This window comes from Anser brachyrhynchus, assembly GCF_964034855.1.
Source record: "Anser brachyrhynchus genome assembly, chromosome: 2".
Lineage (NCBI taxonomy): Eukaryota > Metazoa > Chordata > Aves > Anseriformes > Anatidae > Anser > Anser brachyrhynchus.
Window position 1 is genome coordinate 92,511,242 of NC_137695.1, and position 15,614 is coordinate 92,526,855.

Genomic DNA, 15,614 nt, shown 5'->3' on the forward strand with positions numbered 1-15,614 from the left:
TTCCCCAGTCACTTTCCTAATCAATTACTCTCAGCTTTGTCTATATTCATGTCTGCTCTGCATTTCCTGCTAAGTAGTTTCTCTCAGCAACAGTAAGGTTGAGTCTTAGGAGCTAATTGGATCATCACAAACACTTTGTGATTTTTCTGCACATTTCTCTTCTTGAATGACATCAACACATTGGCTCATGTTTGTCAAGACCAAAATAAACACATTGTAAAGTGGTACATGCTGAACAATAGCTAGAACAGTTAAAAAATAACTCATATTAATAGTCAATTTCTGAATTAAAAATGTGTTGAACACTATATGGATATAAAAGATATCATATCTGGGTTGTAAGTGCATCCTCTTTTGACTGAAAAAACAAATGGTAATGATTAGCATAAGAACGTAATTGTAAATATTCTCTCAGCAGGTATTTCTCTATGCATGCAATGCACTACATCTTTCTGTACAGCTATTTTTGAGTAACTTACTGACCTTTCTACCTCTTGCAGCAGACAGAGACTGTAGAACTTCTTTGTTTCGTTCCCCAGACTGTTGATCAATGCAGATTATTTGACACCTGCTACACGGACCCACAACCTGAAATTTCAGTTAAAGAAGGTCACTGCTATATGTCAAAACAGTACAACATGGAACAGTACAAGCTTCTGACTAGCATAATATCATAAAAAATACGTTTTCTACATACTTTTCTTATGTTCTTTAATGCTTTCATTGTGTACAAGATCAGTCCTGTTCACCTAATGTAGGTACATTTTCCAAGGGTCCACTTGGAAAGGTATCACTGCATTTTTAGTTCTTTTTTTTTTTTTTTTTAAAGAAAACTTTCCCAGAGACAGAATATGAGAAATACCAAGCATTTACATATTTATACTTCCTGATTGCTTCACTTTGTCTGTGGGCTGGCAGGGCTACTCGCTCAAAGGAGAACTGAAGATAAAATTAAGCCAAGGCCTCAGGATTTAACCAAAGCAGGACTCTCTTGGAGCTAAACTAACAGGTTTTGGTTAACATTTTTTTCTGTGCAATTTCTGTGGGATACAGTATCCCAAATTCTTTCTTACAGGCATGGCACTTGTAGATAATCAGAATGCAAAATGTGAATTTCCACAAGTCTATGTAGGTAGAAGGAATAATGAGATCCTCTAGTTTAACATCATATATAATATAAAGCATGGTTCCTAAAGATAATTCTTGTTTGAAATAGGGTGTGTTTTTAGGAAAAAAAAACCAGCTATGAATTTTTTCTTACCTTTTAAAGCATTAAAATGAAGAAGGCAAATTCCAGTTTTGCTTGCTATGGCATCCCCACCTTTAGCAAAGCTCTACATTTTACAAAATAACTCTTCTTTAAAATGTCTCAGCATAAACTTTCTACTGTTGTAAAATTTGTCATAATTTCAAATAGGTCAATTAATTAAACCTTACACTGCAAATATTTCTATATGCTGTTCTGAAGAGCTATTTTATTTCTTTGAGGTACATCTAGAACTGTTTGTAGAACTCTTCAGTGTAACCATCAAAACTGTATATTTGGCTCAGCTTTTTCAGAAGACGATTTTCCACTGCTTTAATATTTTATTAAAAGAAAAACAAGACAAAAGAAGGAAGTATTTTCGCCTACTTTTCTTTGTTCAACAGCATCTTCTATTGTTTTTCTGGCATCAAGCACCACTAACATAATTTCTACTGTTACTACATCAGTATCTGGATAGCAGAGACTGGAAAAGAGAATGCGAGTTGCATAAGCCTTTCTATTTTTGGCTTGCATTCCTAAGGTATTTCAATGCCAGAAACACGAAAGCAGTTTTATACTGTAAAATGACACTATATTCAGGATATTCCACAACTGGATCCTGAGCTGAGTTCCTTACTGCAAATCTGCACTCCAAGAAACTATACTTCAAGGTTTTGTCTTCTATATTCCTTATCTCCTCCCTGCAGAATTTTTCCTCATTTTTTTAAACTCCTATTACAGCTTGCTGTTCAAAATATGCTGAAGAAGAGAGAAGATAGGTCATATTTTCTACCTTTACTGAAAATATGGCATTTCCATTTCTTAGGATATGCTGACCAGAAACAAGTAGGAGTGATTTCTATCATGGCTTCTAGATCTGACATTGACACTTCTCTTATTCACACCTTTCACTATCATCCCTAAGCAAACAATGAATAAACCCCTTTCACATCCTGGGCAATGCATTTACAAATACACATTTCATAGCTAAGGACCAGACCAATCCAATACAACACGTAATGCATATATTCATCTTTCCCTTTGGTTTCATGTGTTGCTTCATGGAACTTTTTTTGAAGTTCTTCTAAAAAGAATTTCTTTGCCAACAAAGTCTGACTTGATAGCATTTTCCTTACAGTACAAAGCACATTATGTTGTTAGATATGACATGAAGAATAATGTATGAAACAGCCCTACCTAAGGCTAGACTAAGAAACATGTCTTGAATGAAGATTAGAATGCATACACCAGAGAGCAATAGACAGTGATCATTCACTGGTATTCATGTCCAGGCTTTTGGCAATCATTTTCTTAATGTGCAGCAATCTGAGACTGCGTTTGGACTATCATACTTAAAAGCTGCTCATATTCTCTTGTTACAAGCTGGTTCAATATTTGCCGCAAACTCAGCCTCAAAACAGTGATTATTTTTCACCTCAGTTGGATGGAGGTGGGAAATGTTATGAATTATGAAATAAAAAAAGGGGTGGAGAAATATGTCAAAACCTCTCAATTACATTGCAGCATGTTTGTCACAGGTCACATCATGTTTTTTTTTTTTACACACTTCATAAATTGCATCTGCACATACTGTGCCACCCATATTCCAGTCAAAGCCTTACAAAAATTCTCTGTCTCCAAGTTTAAAATGCTTTGTGCTAGAGGACAACATCCTGTAGGAGTAGGATAAGGGAGGTAAGTTCATACCTGGAATCGCAGAGCACCTATTGAAATCTCAGCCCACTCTTCTTCTTCAAAGGACTCTGGTGCACTGATGACAATGTTGGCACGGAAACGCTGGATTAATTCCTCTATTTCCAACGGGTCTTCCAATCTGTACCACAGAGTTCACAACAGAAAAGAAAGAATAGGCTTTATTAGCGAGTTCTGCACTAGTTTTTTGTGCTGTAAGAAGCTAGCGGCTAATAGGATTCATCAAACAGATGAATCTCCATAATAACTTGGACCAATTTTTATTACAAAGGCTATAAAAAAGGCACACAGTATTTGACTAGAATTTGTAATGATCTAGGTGGCTTCTTCAGGGTTGTAACCTGGAACTGTAAAGTAGGCAGGAAAGCATGCGGAGTGGCAATTATAAATAATGCATATGAGAAAATTTCCTCATTAGTTATATGTAAGGATAATGGTAGCAAATAAAAAGATCTTTTGACTAAGCTGGTTTAAATTTGACTGGTTAAATGCTTCTAAAAAGAAAGCAAAATACAAGCATATTCTGCATATGCTGCAGTAGCAAAAGGGACAAAAATTACAGATGCTGAAGGTGAAAAAGGCCAGTAAGGCATCTTATGAGAAATGTATTCCTTATATTATTATTTGCCTTTAGGTTGCAACAGATTGCACCAAATGACAGGTGTTTTGAAAAAAATTAATCTCTGTGTGGAGATATCTCCACCTCTTTACAAGCATTTGAACTGCCAGGGTGTAGATTTGTGTCAGTGCTGAGAACATACATGAGGGAGAGAGAACAGCAGACTGCATACAAATATCAGAAAGCTGGCTGCACCTTTGAATTGTTGTCTTCACTGTCCTCCTAAAGGAGAATCCTACCAGTACCATAAAAAAGGACAGCCCTAAAATCTGTAACGGAGGTTCTCTGAAGTGAGGAAGAACAATTCATTTTGCATTAGCTATGATGGACGTGAACAACTTCCAAAGCTCCATCAGCTGTAGTTGGACAACTTTTGGATAAGACACCCTCCAGCAGAGACAAAAACCTGGGTTAAGTAGTGAAAAGAGGTTTCTGTTTTGGAAAAAAAAAATATATTAATAAAGTAAGGGCAAAAAGTTTAAAATGTGTTTTAATTAAAATATGGAAAAACATGTAAAATCAAAGCACAGGGAAAACTGTTCACATCAAACAGCCTTGGCAGAATAGGTCTGTTAGGTGAAAAAAGGGCTTGATTTTATTTAAAATAGTCTGGAAGATCTTCTTTAGCAGACAAATGTGCATAAGGATAAACCAACTTTCAGTCAAACCACACAACCCTGGCTCCGACAAGCTTTCGCTGTTCACAAGGATTCAGGAGCCTGGGGGTAGAAAGTGGGGTGGGAAGCTGAAGGGCTCCAACTTTTCCCTAGAGATCCCACAAGCATGTCTCAATCCACGGCTGAGGCAGAGCTTATCATGATCGGAGCAGACAGGAGCCAAAGGAAAGTGTAGACTATGCTGATGCTGAAAGTGACAGGGAAAAAAATAGCAGTTACTCATGAACAAATTCAGTTCCACTGTTTTGCTTCCTTCCTTTGCTGTGGACTGTGTGGAGGGAGACCTGGCTGAAAGGAGTGTGGGCGCTGTGCAGAGGGAGCTTTGAATAAATTTTGTGACATGCGAGCATTGGCTACCCAAGCTGGTATTAATGGGGGCATCAAAAGCCCCAATAACCTCAGAGCTGGGCTCACAATGCCCTGAACCAGCTGCTAAAAACCACTTCTAGTTTCTACTTTCAGCCCGTGCTGCTGCTCCTCCGAGACTGCAATGCCCACACTCCTACTCTCCCTCTACCTGCTCAGGCTCACCTCCAAAATACCTCAGCTCTCCCACACCTATCCCCAGCCCTCAGAACTGCTTGTAACTACTTGGCAGCATTTATCGGAGTAAATTCGCATTATTCCCTCTCCCTCAAAACATCAATCAATTGGATAGAGGCACCTTCATCCTGCAAATCTCAACAAGGATCTGTTGTGAAAATCAATGTCATCTGCCAAAGCTAGCTTGAGTACTTAGGATTTTTCACAGGAGTGGGCCCTGCAATGCAGAAAGCATTCCATGTATTTAACAGGCAAACCTGAAAATGATTATTTTCACCTTCTGGGGAGTATTTGTATTGAGAACATTTGGGCATGAGGCCAGGCCACGGGGATTTTCAAGGGGGTGGCATATAACGGCAACAGCAGAGATGATTGTCTCATTATACATGTAGTTCTCCATCCGTATGTTACATTCTAATTTTTAATTAAATTGCTCTTACTGTTTTAGATCACCTCTCCAGACCCAGATGTAAAGGGGAAGATTAATTTTACTAACTATAGAAGGTGCAAAGAAAGAGAAACTATTAAAACTCAACTGAAGATTGAAAGGGTCATATAAATCTTAGCAGGTTTCCATTAAACAAAACCAAACCCACATGCCAAGAAGTTAACTAATACTTTCTAAAAAATACAGCCATTTAATAAAGACCACTATGTGCAGATTCTTAAATGTTTATTGCATAGTTCAATATTTTGAAAGTTTGTACACGGTGATTCAGTAGCAGTGCAGAACAATGATGCAGTATATAATAAATTAAATATTAGATTAGATATTAGGAAGAAATTCTTTACTCTGGGGGTGGTGACGCACTGACACAGGTTGCCCAGAGTAGCAGTGGATGCCCCATCCCTGGAAGTGTTCAAGGCCAGGCTGGATGGGGCTTTGGGCAACCTGGTCTGGTGGGAGGCGTCCCTGCCCATGGCAGGGGGGTTGGAATCACATGAACCTTAAGGTCCCTTCCAACCCAAACCATTCTATGCCTCTATGATTGTATGATGCTGAATTAATTTTCTCAGCACTCTGAGAAAGCACTGCATGGCAAGCACTCTTGTGCTGCAGAGTGGGAAGTGAGATGCTTCTCAGGCATAATGGCAGCTCCAGTCACATCTGGAGCTTCCTTTGAGAAAAAAGAAATTACAAACTGAGTTGTATTGGGGGGAACACTGGAAGATATTAGGTGCAAAAATAGTGTATCATCTGACGTTGTATATTTCAAAGTTCCCTGTCCTCCTTCATCGTCACATGTTGCTTCATCTGGTCCCTTCGCTTTTTCTTTGTACTCAAATCCCATATCTGGTAGGCTTCTCGCTGGATCTCACCATAGAAAATGCCCATTGTGAGTAAGGGATGCCTGCAAGCATTGTTTGGCCAAGGAGATGTAAACCAGACAGTCAAGCCTCAAAAGAAGGCATTAATTATCACTGAGAAAAGGTAGTCAAAAAAGAAAGAGATGGAAAGATTCAAACTTTTGCCAGGCATTTTTCCCAGGATACTGCTGTCACATGCTGAAATTGCCCAACTACTTCTTCCTAAAGAAAGAAAACCCTCAGGCAATGCAAGTTGATCTGTAGCGGTGCTTAATGCAGTCAGTGGTTTTAAACCCTAAAGCTATATACCTATTTTCCTACAGCTATACATATATATGTATATATGAATAACTCTAAACAGGAGTTTCATTGCAGGGCAACATGTTTGGTGGGTGACCTAAAGGAGAGAAGGTGTTTCCAAGCAGAGGCAGGATAGTTTGGTGAGACAAGAAAAGGGGAGCATGAGCTCAGAAACAAACACATGGGTTGTGGGGCGGCACAGCTATGATGGAGGCCTTGAGGAAGGATTTTCTATGGAATTCAGGCCAGTTCTCAGTTCAAGAAAGAACAACTCTCCATGGTCAGCTTACGAAAATTTAGTTAATATCGGGTTCCTTATCTTTGAACTCTGGGACAACTCAAATGTTTCATTTGTTGCCTATATCTCCCACTTTGGTACAAGTAATGCAGAATTAATTAATTAATTAAATACAGTCCTGCAAATAGTTAATATTTCTGTTGTGAATGTTTGCTCTAACCTGAACCCTTTCCATGGGGAAAAAATATTTCAGTAAGTAGGAAGACCTTAAATTTTCATCTAATAAATTATATCGAGGAAAACTAATTATCTGAGTTCTTCCCACAAATAGAAATTGGTTGATTCCTGACAGTCTCCTACCACCAGATCAATTGACAAGAATTTTGTTTAAGTTCTCATAAAGATGACTGGCAGGTGGGTTATGTTCAGGCATTTAACCCAAGTTTTCAGAAGTAATTCAGGAATGGGTAATTATAGCAGTTTAGTACCTATATATTTGTTGATCATTGAAAAGTAAGTATATCTCATTTTCTAGAAAAAACAATTACATTGGTATCTTCTGGCAAGATGCTGGAATCTAAGATGGCTGAGAGACATTTGAGGACAGAAGGACCTTACCTTGCAGAAATATGTTCTTTCAGCTGCAGAATGCTTGCTACATTTATCAGGAGGTATTGTGCTTCATTCACAAGAGAGAGTGAGATGCTTGTAGCACAGGTCGGACCTAAAAAAAATCAGTCCGACATTATAAAATCATTGTTAAAAATCAGGAAGATTATACTAATAATTTCACCTCATCTTTCCCTTGACCTCTTATTCTTTCTCATTACATTTTTTTTTCATTGGGCTCAGACACTAAGGAAAGACTCCAAGAATCCCCTCAGAACTGTAAATCATAATTATATAATGCATTCAGAAAGCAAGATAGAGCTGAGATTTTAACAGTTTTGTAAAATAACTTACAAAAGCAATAACTATGGATTTTCAATGTTAATTTGATTGCTTTTATAATGAAATTTAGTATAAAAATAAATTCTTTGTTTATAGATTTTTCATGACCATTTTTCAAAATGATCATTAAATTTCCAGACAAAATCATTGTAGTTATGATAAAAAAAAAAAAGAAGAAAAAAGAAAAAAAAAGACTGAGGTATTTGTACATTTTCACCAAACATAAAAAAGCACATAAGCACAGTTTGGGTATAAATGAACCCTTAGAAACCTGCTAGGTCAATATTGTGTGACTCTTTCACTCTTTATCAGGGTAATTTTAAACTCATTGTGACTCCATGTTTACTAATTGAGGAACCACAATTTTTTTAAGAATGACAACAAACCTTTTGTATTTTTATGTTGCACACTGTTTTTCCTGTCTGGACTTTGTCTTATCAAGCGGCATGGACGACCAAGAAACATAGAGAACCAGCCAGCAGTTTTTTCTCCACAGTCATACGTTTTTACCCTATCATGAGAAAGAAAGGACTTAACAAAATTTGATTGCCAAAACATTGATTTGCAAAACTGAAGACAAATTACAAAGATGTTTCTTCTGTTTCTTTCCATATAAAAAATACTGAATCTGTATTGTCTGATGAGTGATAAAACAGACGTGAAGTTCTGCATAATTTTATTTCCCAATTTCCTCAACTTTACTCTGTTAGTCTTGAAGTTAATATTCATGAGATCTAATTTAGTATTATACAATTATTGTGGAATAAAGGATTATGTAGCTTTAGTGCTCAGGCACTGACTCTGAAGTACAGTAACTGGTAGTTCGTATTACAACATTACAATGCAGTATTATGAAAAAGTTACTTTCCAGTCTGTGCTTTTTACTAAGACAAAGAGGATTAATCTCAGTTGAATTTAAGATTGTCCCACTGTGCCACACCATATATAATTTTTAATGATCCCATCAGGTACAATGATGTTCATTCCCTAATCTAACTCATGTTAATACAGACGCTCCACATTAAAACAAGTCTCCACTAGTAAAGCCCAAGCAGCAGTTTTTTTCTACGTAAAGATGGTTCCCATTACTAGTAACTTGTCTATTGAGTTATGCAAGGCTGGCAATAGATTTGCCATCTTTATCTGGATCTAAGCTCTACTAGAAGGATTTTCATCGTTCTCTCATTTCAGGAAGGACATAGATCAGACCTATTTGCCATTAGCATCCTCAGCACAGATGAAACTTAACTTCAATATACTAAAACCTGGGCTTCTCATTTTAGTTAGTTGTCTGGTTGCCCTCAATGAAAATGGAAAAAGATAAGTATTTTTCATCTATATTAGACCTCAGGATGGGATGACTCTCACTCTAGGAATGTCTAACTCTCTTCATTGACTACAAAAGGAGATTTGGCTGATATCTAACTTTTAAATGGCATAAACAGGTAAGAGGAATGCAAATTCTCACAATGATCTAGGCAGGATTCTTGTAGAAAGGAAAGCGAGGTCAGTCCTGTGCTCACCTCTGCTCACCTCTGCTGTTCCCACAAAGAAGCTGCTTTGTACGGTGACCCTCTGCTCTTTGATACAAGAAAACAGTTCCTTGTGGTAAAAGATACTAAGCCCTAGGATAGAGAGAGGAAGTGGCCTGGCTTTATGAAATGTTCAACTGAATTTCACAGGTAGAAAGCCAGGAGAAGAGAAATAAAGAGATTTTATAATTCTACATGGATAAGATATATCTTCAGCTGCTGTTCTCACTTGTGAATTTGGTGAAGCTTGGCATCCCTCTTCCCACTTTGAGACTGGACAGATGCCCACCAAGCTGCTTCTAGTCAGTGACGTCCTAGAGCTGAAATGAAACACTGGTACCATGAGATGCAGGCACTGTGGCAAGAAACAGTGGCCAAAACATTAATCTCCACATGAGATTTCATAATTTGAGGTGAGCACTTCTTGTGTCCTTGGTGGTCACTGTGTTAGGGAGAAGGCAGATGATAAGAGGGCATGAATCCTTCATGGTGACAGTACAGGTAAAACAAATTCCCCATATAATTTTTCCCAACCTAACAGAGGTGATAGGGGTACTTCAATTTTCTGCTGAGCCAACTGCCTCTAGCTGCCTGCCAGGGCTTAATACAGGATAAGTCAGGATGAAAATTTGGACATCTTTTTTATTTGTTTACTCCTTTGAGTCGCAGTGGCTGAGTTAGAGACGCACAGCATTCTAAATATTTCATCAAATGCCACTGTGTGTTTCTGTATTTCAGGACTCCTAGGTTTTCAAATTGCCTTCCCTTATTGTCAGACCATTTTCTGAGCAAGGACCATCGTCTCTTCAAGGTCTTTTTCAAAGTTCTTCTCCTGTAGCTCAACGCTATTCATTTTCTGTTTGTGTTTATTTCTGACAAGTATTCCTTTACATCTGTCAATATTACATTTCATTTGGCACACGCCAGACAAGTTATAAAGGAGGTCATAGTCCTCTCCGATTTTACTTGCTGTCCACCTTGAGTTCCCCACTCATCTCACTGTTAATGCCATTTAGCTTTGGTGCCTAACAGCTGGTCCCTCTAGCTAGGTAATTTACAGAACAAGATTAAAGGATAGCTGAAGTCTGAATATTGATCTCAAGGGATGTAATACATACCTTCACCCACAACAGGATCAGTTCACCTTGTTTTTAACTATTCCTTTGTCTTCTTCTACCGCTGATGTCATTCCCTTGACCCCTTTGATATTGTGGCCTGTCAAAGAGCAGGCTGTGTCCCTGCCTGTTTCAGCAGAGCACTAACCCTGAGCATTTAGGGCTTTCTACAACATCAACAACATTAATGCTAGCTTCTACTTTCATCTGCCCAGTGTTAGAAGTTATACTAAAAAGCCTTGTCCCACCACCGTGAGCAGCACCTGCTGATGGACGGCCCCTGCTGAGATGAATACTACCACTGATGAATTACCTCACAAGGGAAACGGGGCCTCGCTAAACTTTTGTGGCTGCTGTCAAGTTAAACTCCCCCTTGTGCCTGCCTGCAGATTTTATGTCATGTACTACCTCAGCATAAATTCAGAGTAACCACTTACACCAACAGAACTGGTGAAATTAGAGGCAGAATTAATACGCGGAGAATACCCTGAGTAGCACTTTCTTTTGAATAAAAGCCTATAAGGTTTTGGGCCCACTGCTCACCTCAGACACTTTGCAGAAGAGACTCTGGACCACAAATCACTTCCTGTCTGTGCTACTGCAAAGCACTGTTTTGTTCCTATTTCTCATTTCTTGGCCCCAAATTTGGCAACAAATTATATACACACGGAGAGAAAGAGAACCTAGGTTATTTCAGAGCAGGGCCTGTAATAGATGGGCTAACCATGGGGAGGCTGAGTCAACACTAAAGGAAGTGGGACAGATGGTTGAAACAAATGACTCTTGGGTGAATTCCACTACCTGAGGAAAATACACTTCTGAGGAAAAGATCCCCTTTATCATCTGAATAGCTAGTAGAAAAGAAGGAGAAGATCATTTCCTCCATGGCTCCATGGGGAAAATGGCCAGGATTTCTGCTGGTTTGTTCATATTACCCTCAGAGGAGCAAATGTAAAGCATTACAAAGAATTGGTTAAACGAATAAATAAATCTGTCTCTTTTAGTTGGACTTACCAAGGGACCTGGTGAAAAGAAATGTAGTAGATAATGCAAATGTACTTTAGGAAGGCACTTGATACACTGCCACTCAGAAAAATTAATGAGACAGGGAAGTACTTAGAAAATATGATGGATAAACACTTAAGTTCACTGATAGGAAATTAATTTATTCATAATGTTATATTTCACTGAAGTGCTATGTCTTTTGATCTAGAGTTAATGTTATTTCACATAGTCACCTGCAATCTTCCCAAGCTTGTTAAAGGGACACTGATCAACATGGGTGGTCAAAACAAATTAAAAAGGGTTGCAAATATAGAAAGGCGTTTATAACTTCAGTGGGTTCTAGCAAATTTGAATCAGTGCAGTGTGAAACAGGCAAAGCTGACAGCATCATTACTATCAAATGAATGAACTGAATTTCTAGAGTCTTGATGAAGCCTCTGGTTGGCATTTGGAAGTAACTGGGAATACCTTTCCCTTTTCGCATCCTTGGAGCAAGTAAAACAAAGATCTCTCTTATTCTAGTTAGTGTCAAGTCATCACAGTCTCTTGTAATGTCCCCTCCCACCCCTCTTTTTTATTTTTATCATTATTTGTTGTTTTTTACCAGACACGCTGCACATGCCAAATTACCTACCTAAATCTTTCTTCTCCTGGCCCCCTGAATCATTGAACATTTATTGCTTTCCACCTTCCCTCTCTTCTTTTTAAAGTAGTTTGCCCCTGAGTGTCTATCTGATCATGTCCTGAGTGACACCGCGGCGATTTTGAGCTCGGATTCCCCTCTGCTCTCACTCACCTGTGTGAACAGACTTTACTCTCGCAGATCACGGCCTCTTTTCCAGTATTTTCTTCTAGTGATACAGATATTGTGTCCATGCCTACATGGTCAAACAGGAAACAAAATTAAAAATCAACATTTATGCAGAATCACAGAATTTTGACTAAAATGCCTATATCTTGCACTTGTTCGTAATCACAGCAGCCACCCAAACATTGTGTGACAAAAATTCTCTTCCTTTTTGCTAGAATTATATTCTCTGCCTGCAGGTGGCTCCAAAGGACAATGCAAAGAGGAAAGGCTGCAGATGACCTTGGTAACCAAGCCACACTGAGGAATATACAATTTCAGCTTTGAGTAAATTAATTCTCCGTGTATCTCAGGCAATGGAACTGGCACAGAACTACTGCCTCAATCATGATTTCTGTTAAAAGGATGAGTTTATTGCTGTTGTGCTCCTTCTAGCAAACTGGGAGATGAGATAATTACTGTTGTGTTTTTCTTTTGGAGTGGTGGGATGGACTGAACATAAAGACGGGGGCATGGAAGAGACAAAATTAACACAGACTGTTCAAGAAAAGAAATATGTGTCATAAAATTATAATAATTTAAGTAAAGATAAAATGTATAGAAACCACAAATGAAGGAACTATTTTGTTTTCATGTATCTATCTCTAAGTTTAAACCCGATGCTGAATCCCTGACAACGATCTATGTTATTAGTTTCTTCCATGATTTTCATATCTTGAACAGAATGAGCCAAAGGAATGGAAAGGCTGTTGTGGTATATTAGAAGGAAAAAGAAAAGCTGGACAGTATTGCTTTCTGTTAATTGAAAGCAATAATCTTAAATTATGAACAAAGTGTGGCTGTATGGCTGCAATGAATCCAACTCTTTCATTATACTGCAACATAAACCAACAAAGAGTCTCCTCTACTCCAGTTTTATATCAGCACATCTTGATTTCACTCACTACTTCCTGCTTCTTGCTTGTCCTACAAACAAGAACTAAGCTCTACTAGCTCTGCGGTATGGTGAAATCAAATAATTTTTTTCTTCTTGGAAAAGGAATGAAATGTAATGCAGATTTGTGATAGCCCGCCACCAGCTCTGGTCCATGCAAGTTTTCACTACAGAAAGGCTTCCATTCTTTATTTAGCCGGTGATGTTAGTATGCTTCGGAAGCAAAAACAGAGGAAGAAAAGCTGGGTTTATTTAGCAAAAATAAAACATATAAGTAATAAATGCATTGAAGTTGCTTGCAACAACCTGAAAAAGAAGACAATTTTGTCATCTTAAAGACCAGAACAAATGCTCTTATACTTTGAAACATTTAAACATTAGCATCATTCCTTCTGGAAGAGAAAATTTTGAAAGTTTTTGTACTGTGTGTGCCCTTAGCTGTCACTATTTTTTAAAAATAATTTCTAAATAAGGCATAATCACAAAATTTCTTAAAATAGAGTCTTGGGGCTTTAAAAAGCCCCGCTTTTACACACCAGCAAGTGTATCACATTTTTATTGAACAATATACATTTTACAGTGATGTTTAGGTCAGTTAAACATTGTTAATTACAATTTTATTCTATCTTAAGGCAAAAAAATATAGCAGAATGTTGCCAGTTACTAAAATGTAAGAGCTGGCATTCTCCATGGTCATTTGCTTGATAATAAAATTCACAGATGTGCTCGCAGTATTAATATATATATAAAATTATTCTTGTCTTTATAGCTCCTATTTTCAGTCAATGAGAAAAATTAGAGGTCTGTCATTTCAATAGACTGAAATATAAACTATTCATGTACATTCTTTCATCAGTGTATGCACATAATTCCCATTATTTTTATTGGCAGTAACACATGACCATTTGAAGGCAGAATAAACTCCATAAAGCGTAATTAGTTGCTCAGTTTTGCAAGCATCTTTCTATTCCAATATTTTAAAGGGCCTTCACAACACTTAAAATTTCTCACTCTGCAGTGGCAAACTAAATCACAACTTGCCAGAATAACGCTGAGTGTTAGCTAAAATGTAAAGAGAGAAATTAGTCTTGTACAGAAATATATTCTCATGCACATTCCATTTGGCTTACTTTTGTGTGGGTCAGGAAGTAGCACAGCGCTATCTGTGTCCCCACATATTTGATGGAGCAGGACAACAAGATTTTCCTTGATTCTCATTCAAGCAATACGTCTTTTAGAAATAAAGACTCTTTCTCTAAGCTGCTGGGAGTTTAACTATTAACTACTTCAGTGGAGGCAAGCTGTCAAGATAAAAGTTATTTTTCTGCATGGGAGCTTTATTTAAAATGATACCAGTTTTCTTGAAGTGGGTCCTGTGATAGCCAGGGTTTGGTGTATTCTTCACGTCAAAAAGAATAGGAAATGCCTCCTAACAACTACATAGCCTAAGAAAATAATCGACAAAATCCAGAAATGCAGTTTCTCAAAATTAAAAACTCCTTCCCTCTACCAAAGTAAGGCACAGCCAATGGCAAAACAAACACAGGCCCTTCCTCTTCCTCTGCTGTCACTTATCCCCTTCGTCAGGAGCCAGGTGAATGCCTGGAGCTTCCCAGCTGCCATGCAGGCCAAATAATTTTGCAGGCATGCCAGACCTTACCTAAACCTTTGAGAAGTTTTGGCCTTGTCTAGAGCCCCAGTGTGACTGTCCTTGCTACCCAACAGCAGGACCATGCCGCTAGGTTTGTCAGACGGTGAGTCCATCCATCCAAGGCTGGTTGTTAGACAGGCTGCAGAGGTACCCTACACACAGGGGCTAAAGAAAGCACCTGACGTAGTGTCTCAGCACGGGCAGGATTCAGCAAAAAGGTATTAAAGCAGTTACTGTCGCACTAAATCATACCCACAAATTAATTTTGTTGGACAGAGAGGACAGGGAATATTAAACCACATTGAAATAAAATAGCTATAAACAAGTTTTTCCACTAATGAAAATTTCTAGAGGGAGAGGAACACACTTGCCTGGAGGGGGAGAGAGGACAGATTCATTGTGTTTTAGAAGCAGAACAGAGGAATTCTTTGCCATAATCTAATAGTATTAACAGCAAGATGTTCTTCAGAAGAGTACATATTTCAGCTAGGGCAAGTTGGCTTTGGGCACTTACCCGAGGAACCTAATCCAGGAGCACAGTTGCCTTAGGCTCTCTCTGTTGGAGAGACATCTCCAGATAGCAAAGCACGCTTTAGATGTAGATCATTGCCACAGTCTGCTCTCACAATGACAAAAGCACAGATGATAGCAGAGAAACTGGTAGAGAAAGCAGAGTAGTTGAAGTCTCCAAGCAGAAAGAAGGCAGGTAACTTGGCTGTAGCTGTCACCTGGTCAGCTGGAAGCAGATGCATTTTCACATTCAGCAGAGCAAGAGGTGCAGTGAAGGTGCAGCTCAAGGTATCTGCCTCCTCTTTTTTTTTTTTTTTTTCCACCACCTCCCTCAGCCACTCCTCACCACAAGTGTCCCCATCACCATGCCCTCACCCTGGTCCCCCACCTCAGGCTGGGAAAAGTCAAAACGTGGTTCTGTTTGGTCAGAGAAACAGGACTGAAAGAAAGGAGATGGCAGAGAA

General features: G+C 38.5%; 1 protein-coding gene across 9 annotated transcripts in view; it reads right to left on the reverse strand.

Annotated features, from left to right (window-relative positions):
* MOCOS (molybdenum cofactor sulfurase) overlaps positions 1–15,614 on the reverse strand; it is an 884,654-nt gene that overhangs the window by 10,780 nt on the left and 858,260 nt on the right. For 8 of the 9 annotated variants that reach the window (XM_080583044.1, XM_080583048.1, XM_080583047.1 and 5 more), the window contains 5 exons: positions 12,044–12,125; positions 7,982–8,106; positions 7,263–7,368; positions 2,954–3,080; positions 484–588 (listed from right to left, as the gene is read on the reverse strand). In XM_080583044.1, the coding sequence (XP_080439170.1) occupies positions 484–588; positions 2,954–3,080; positions 7,263–7,368; positions 7,982–8,106; positions 12,044–12,125 (545 nt within the window). Of the gene's footprint in view, positions 1–483; positions 589–2,953; positions 3,081–7,262; positions 7,369–7,981; positions 8,107–9,356; positions 9,448–12,043; positions 12,126–15,614 lie in introns of those variants that run through there. The other variant, XR_013947686.1, reaches the window with a different exon arrangement.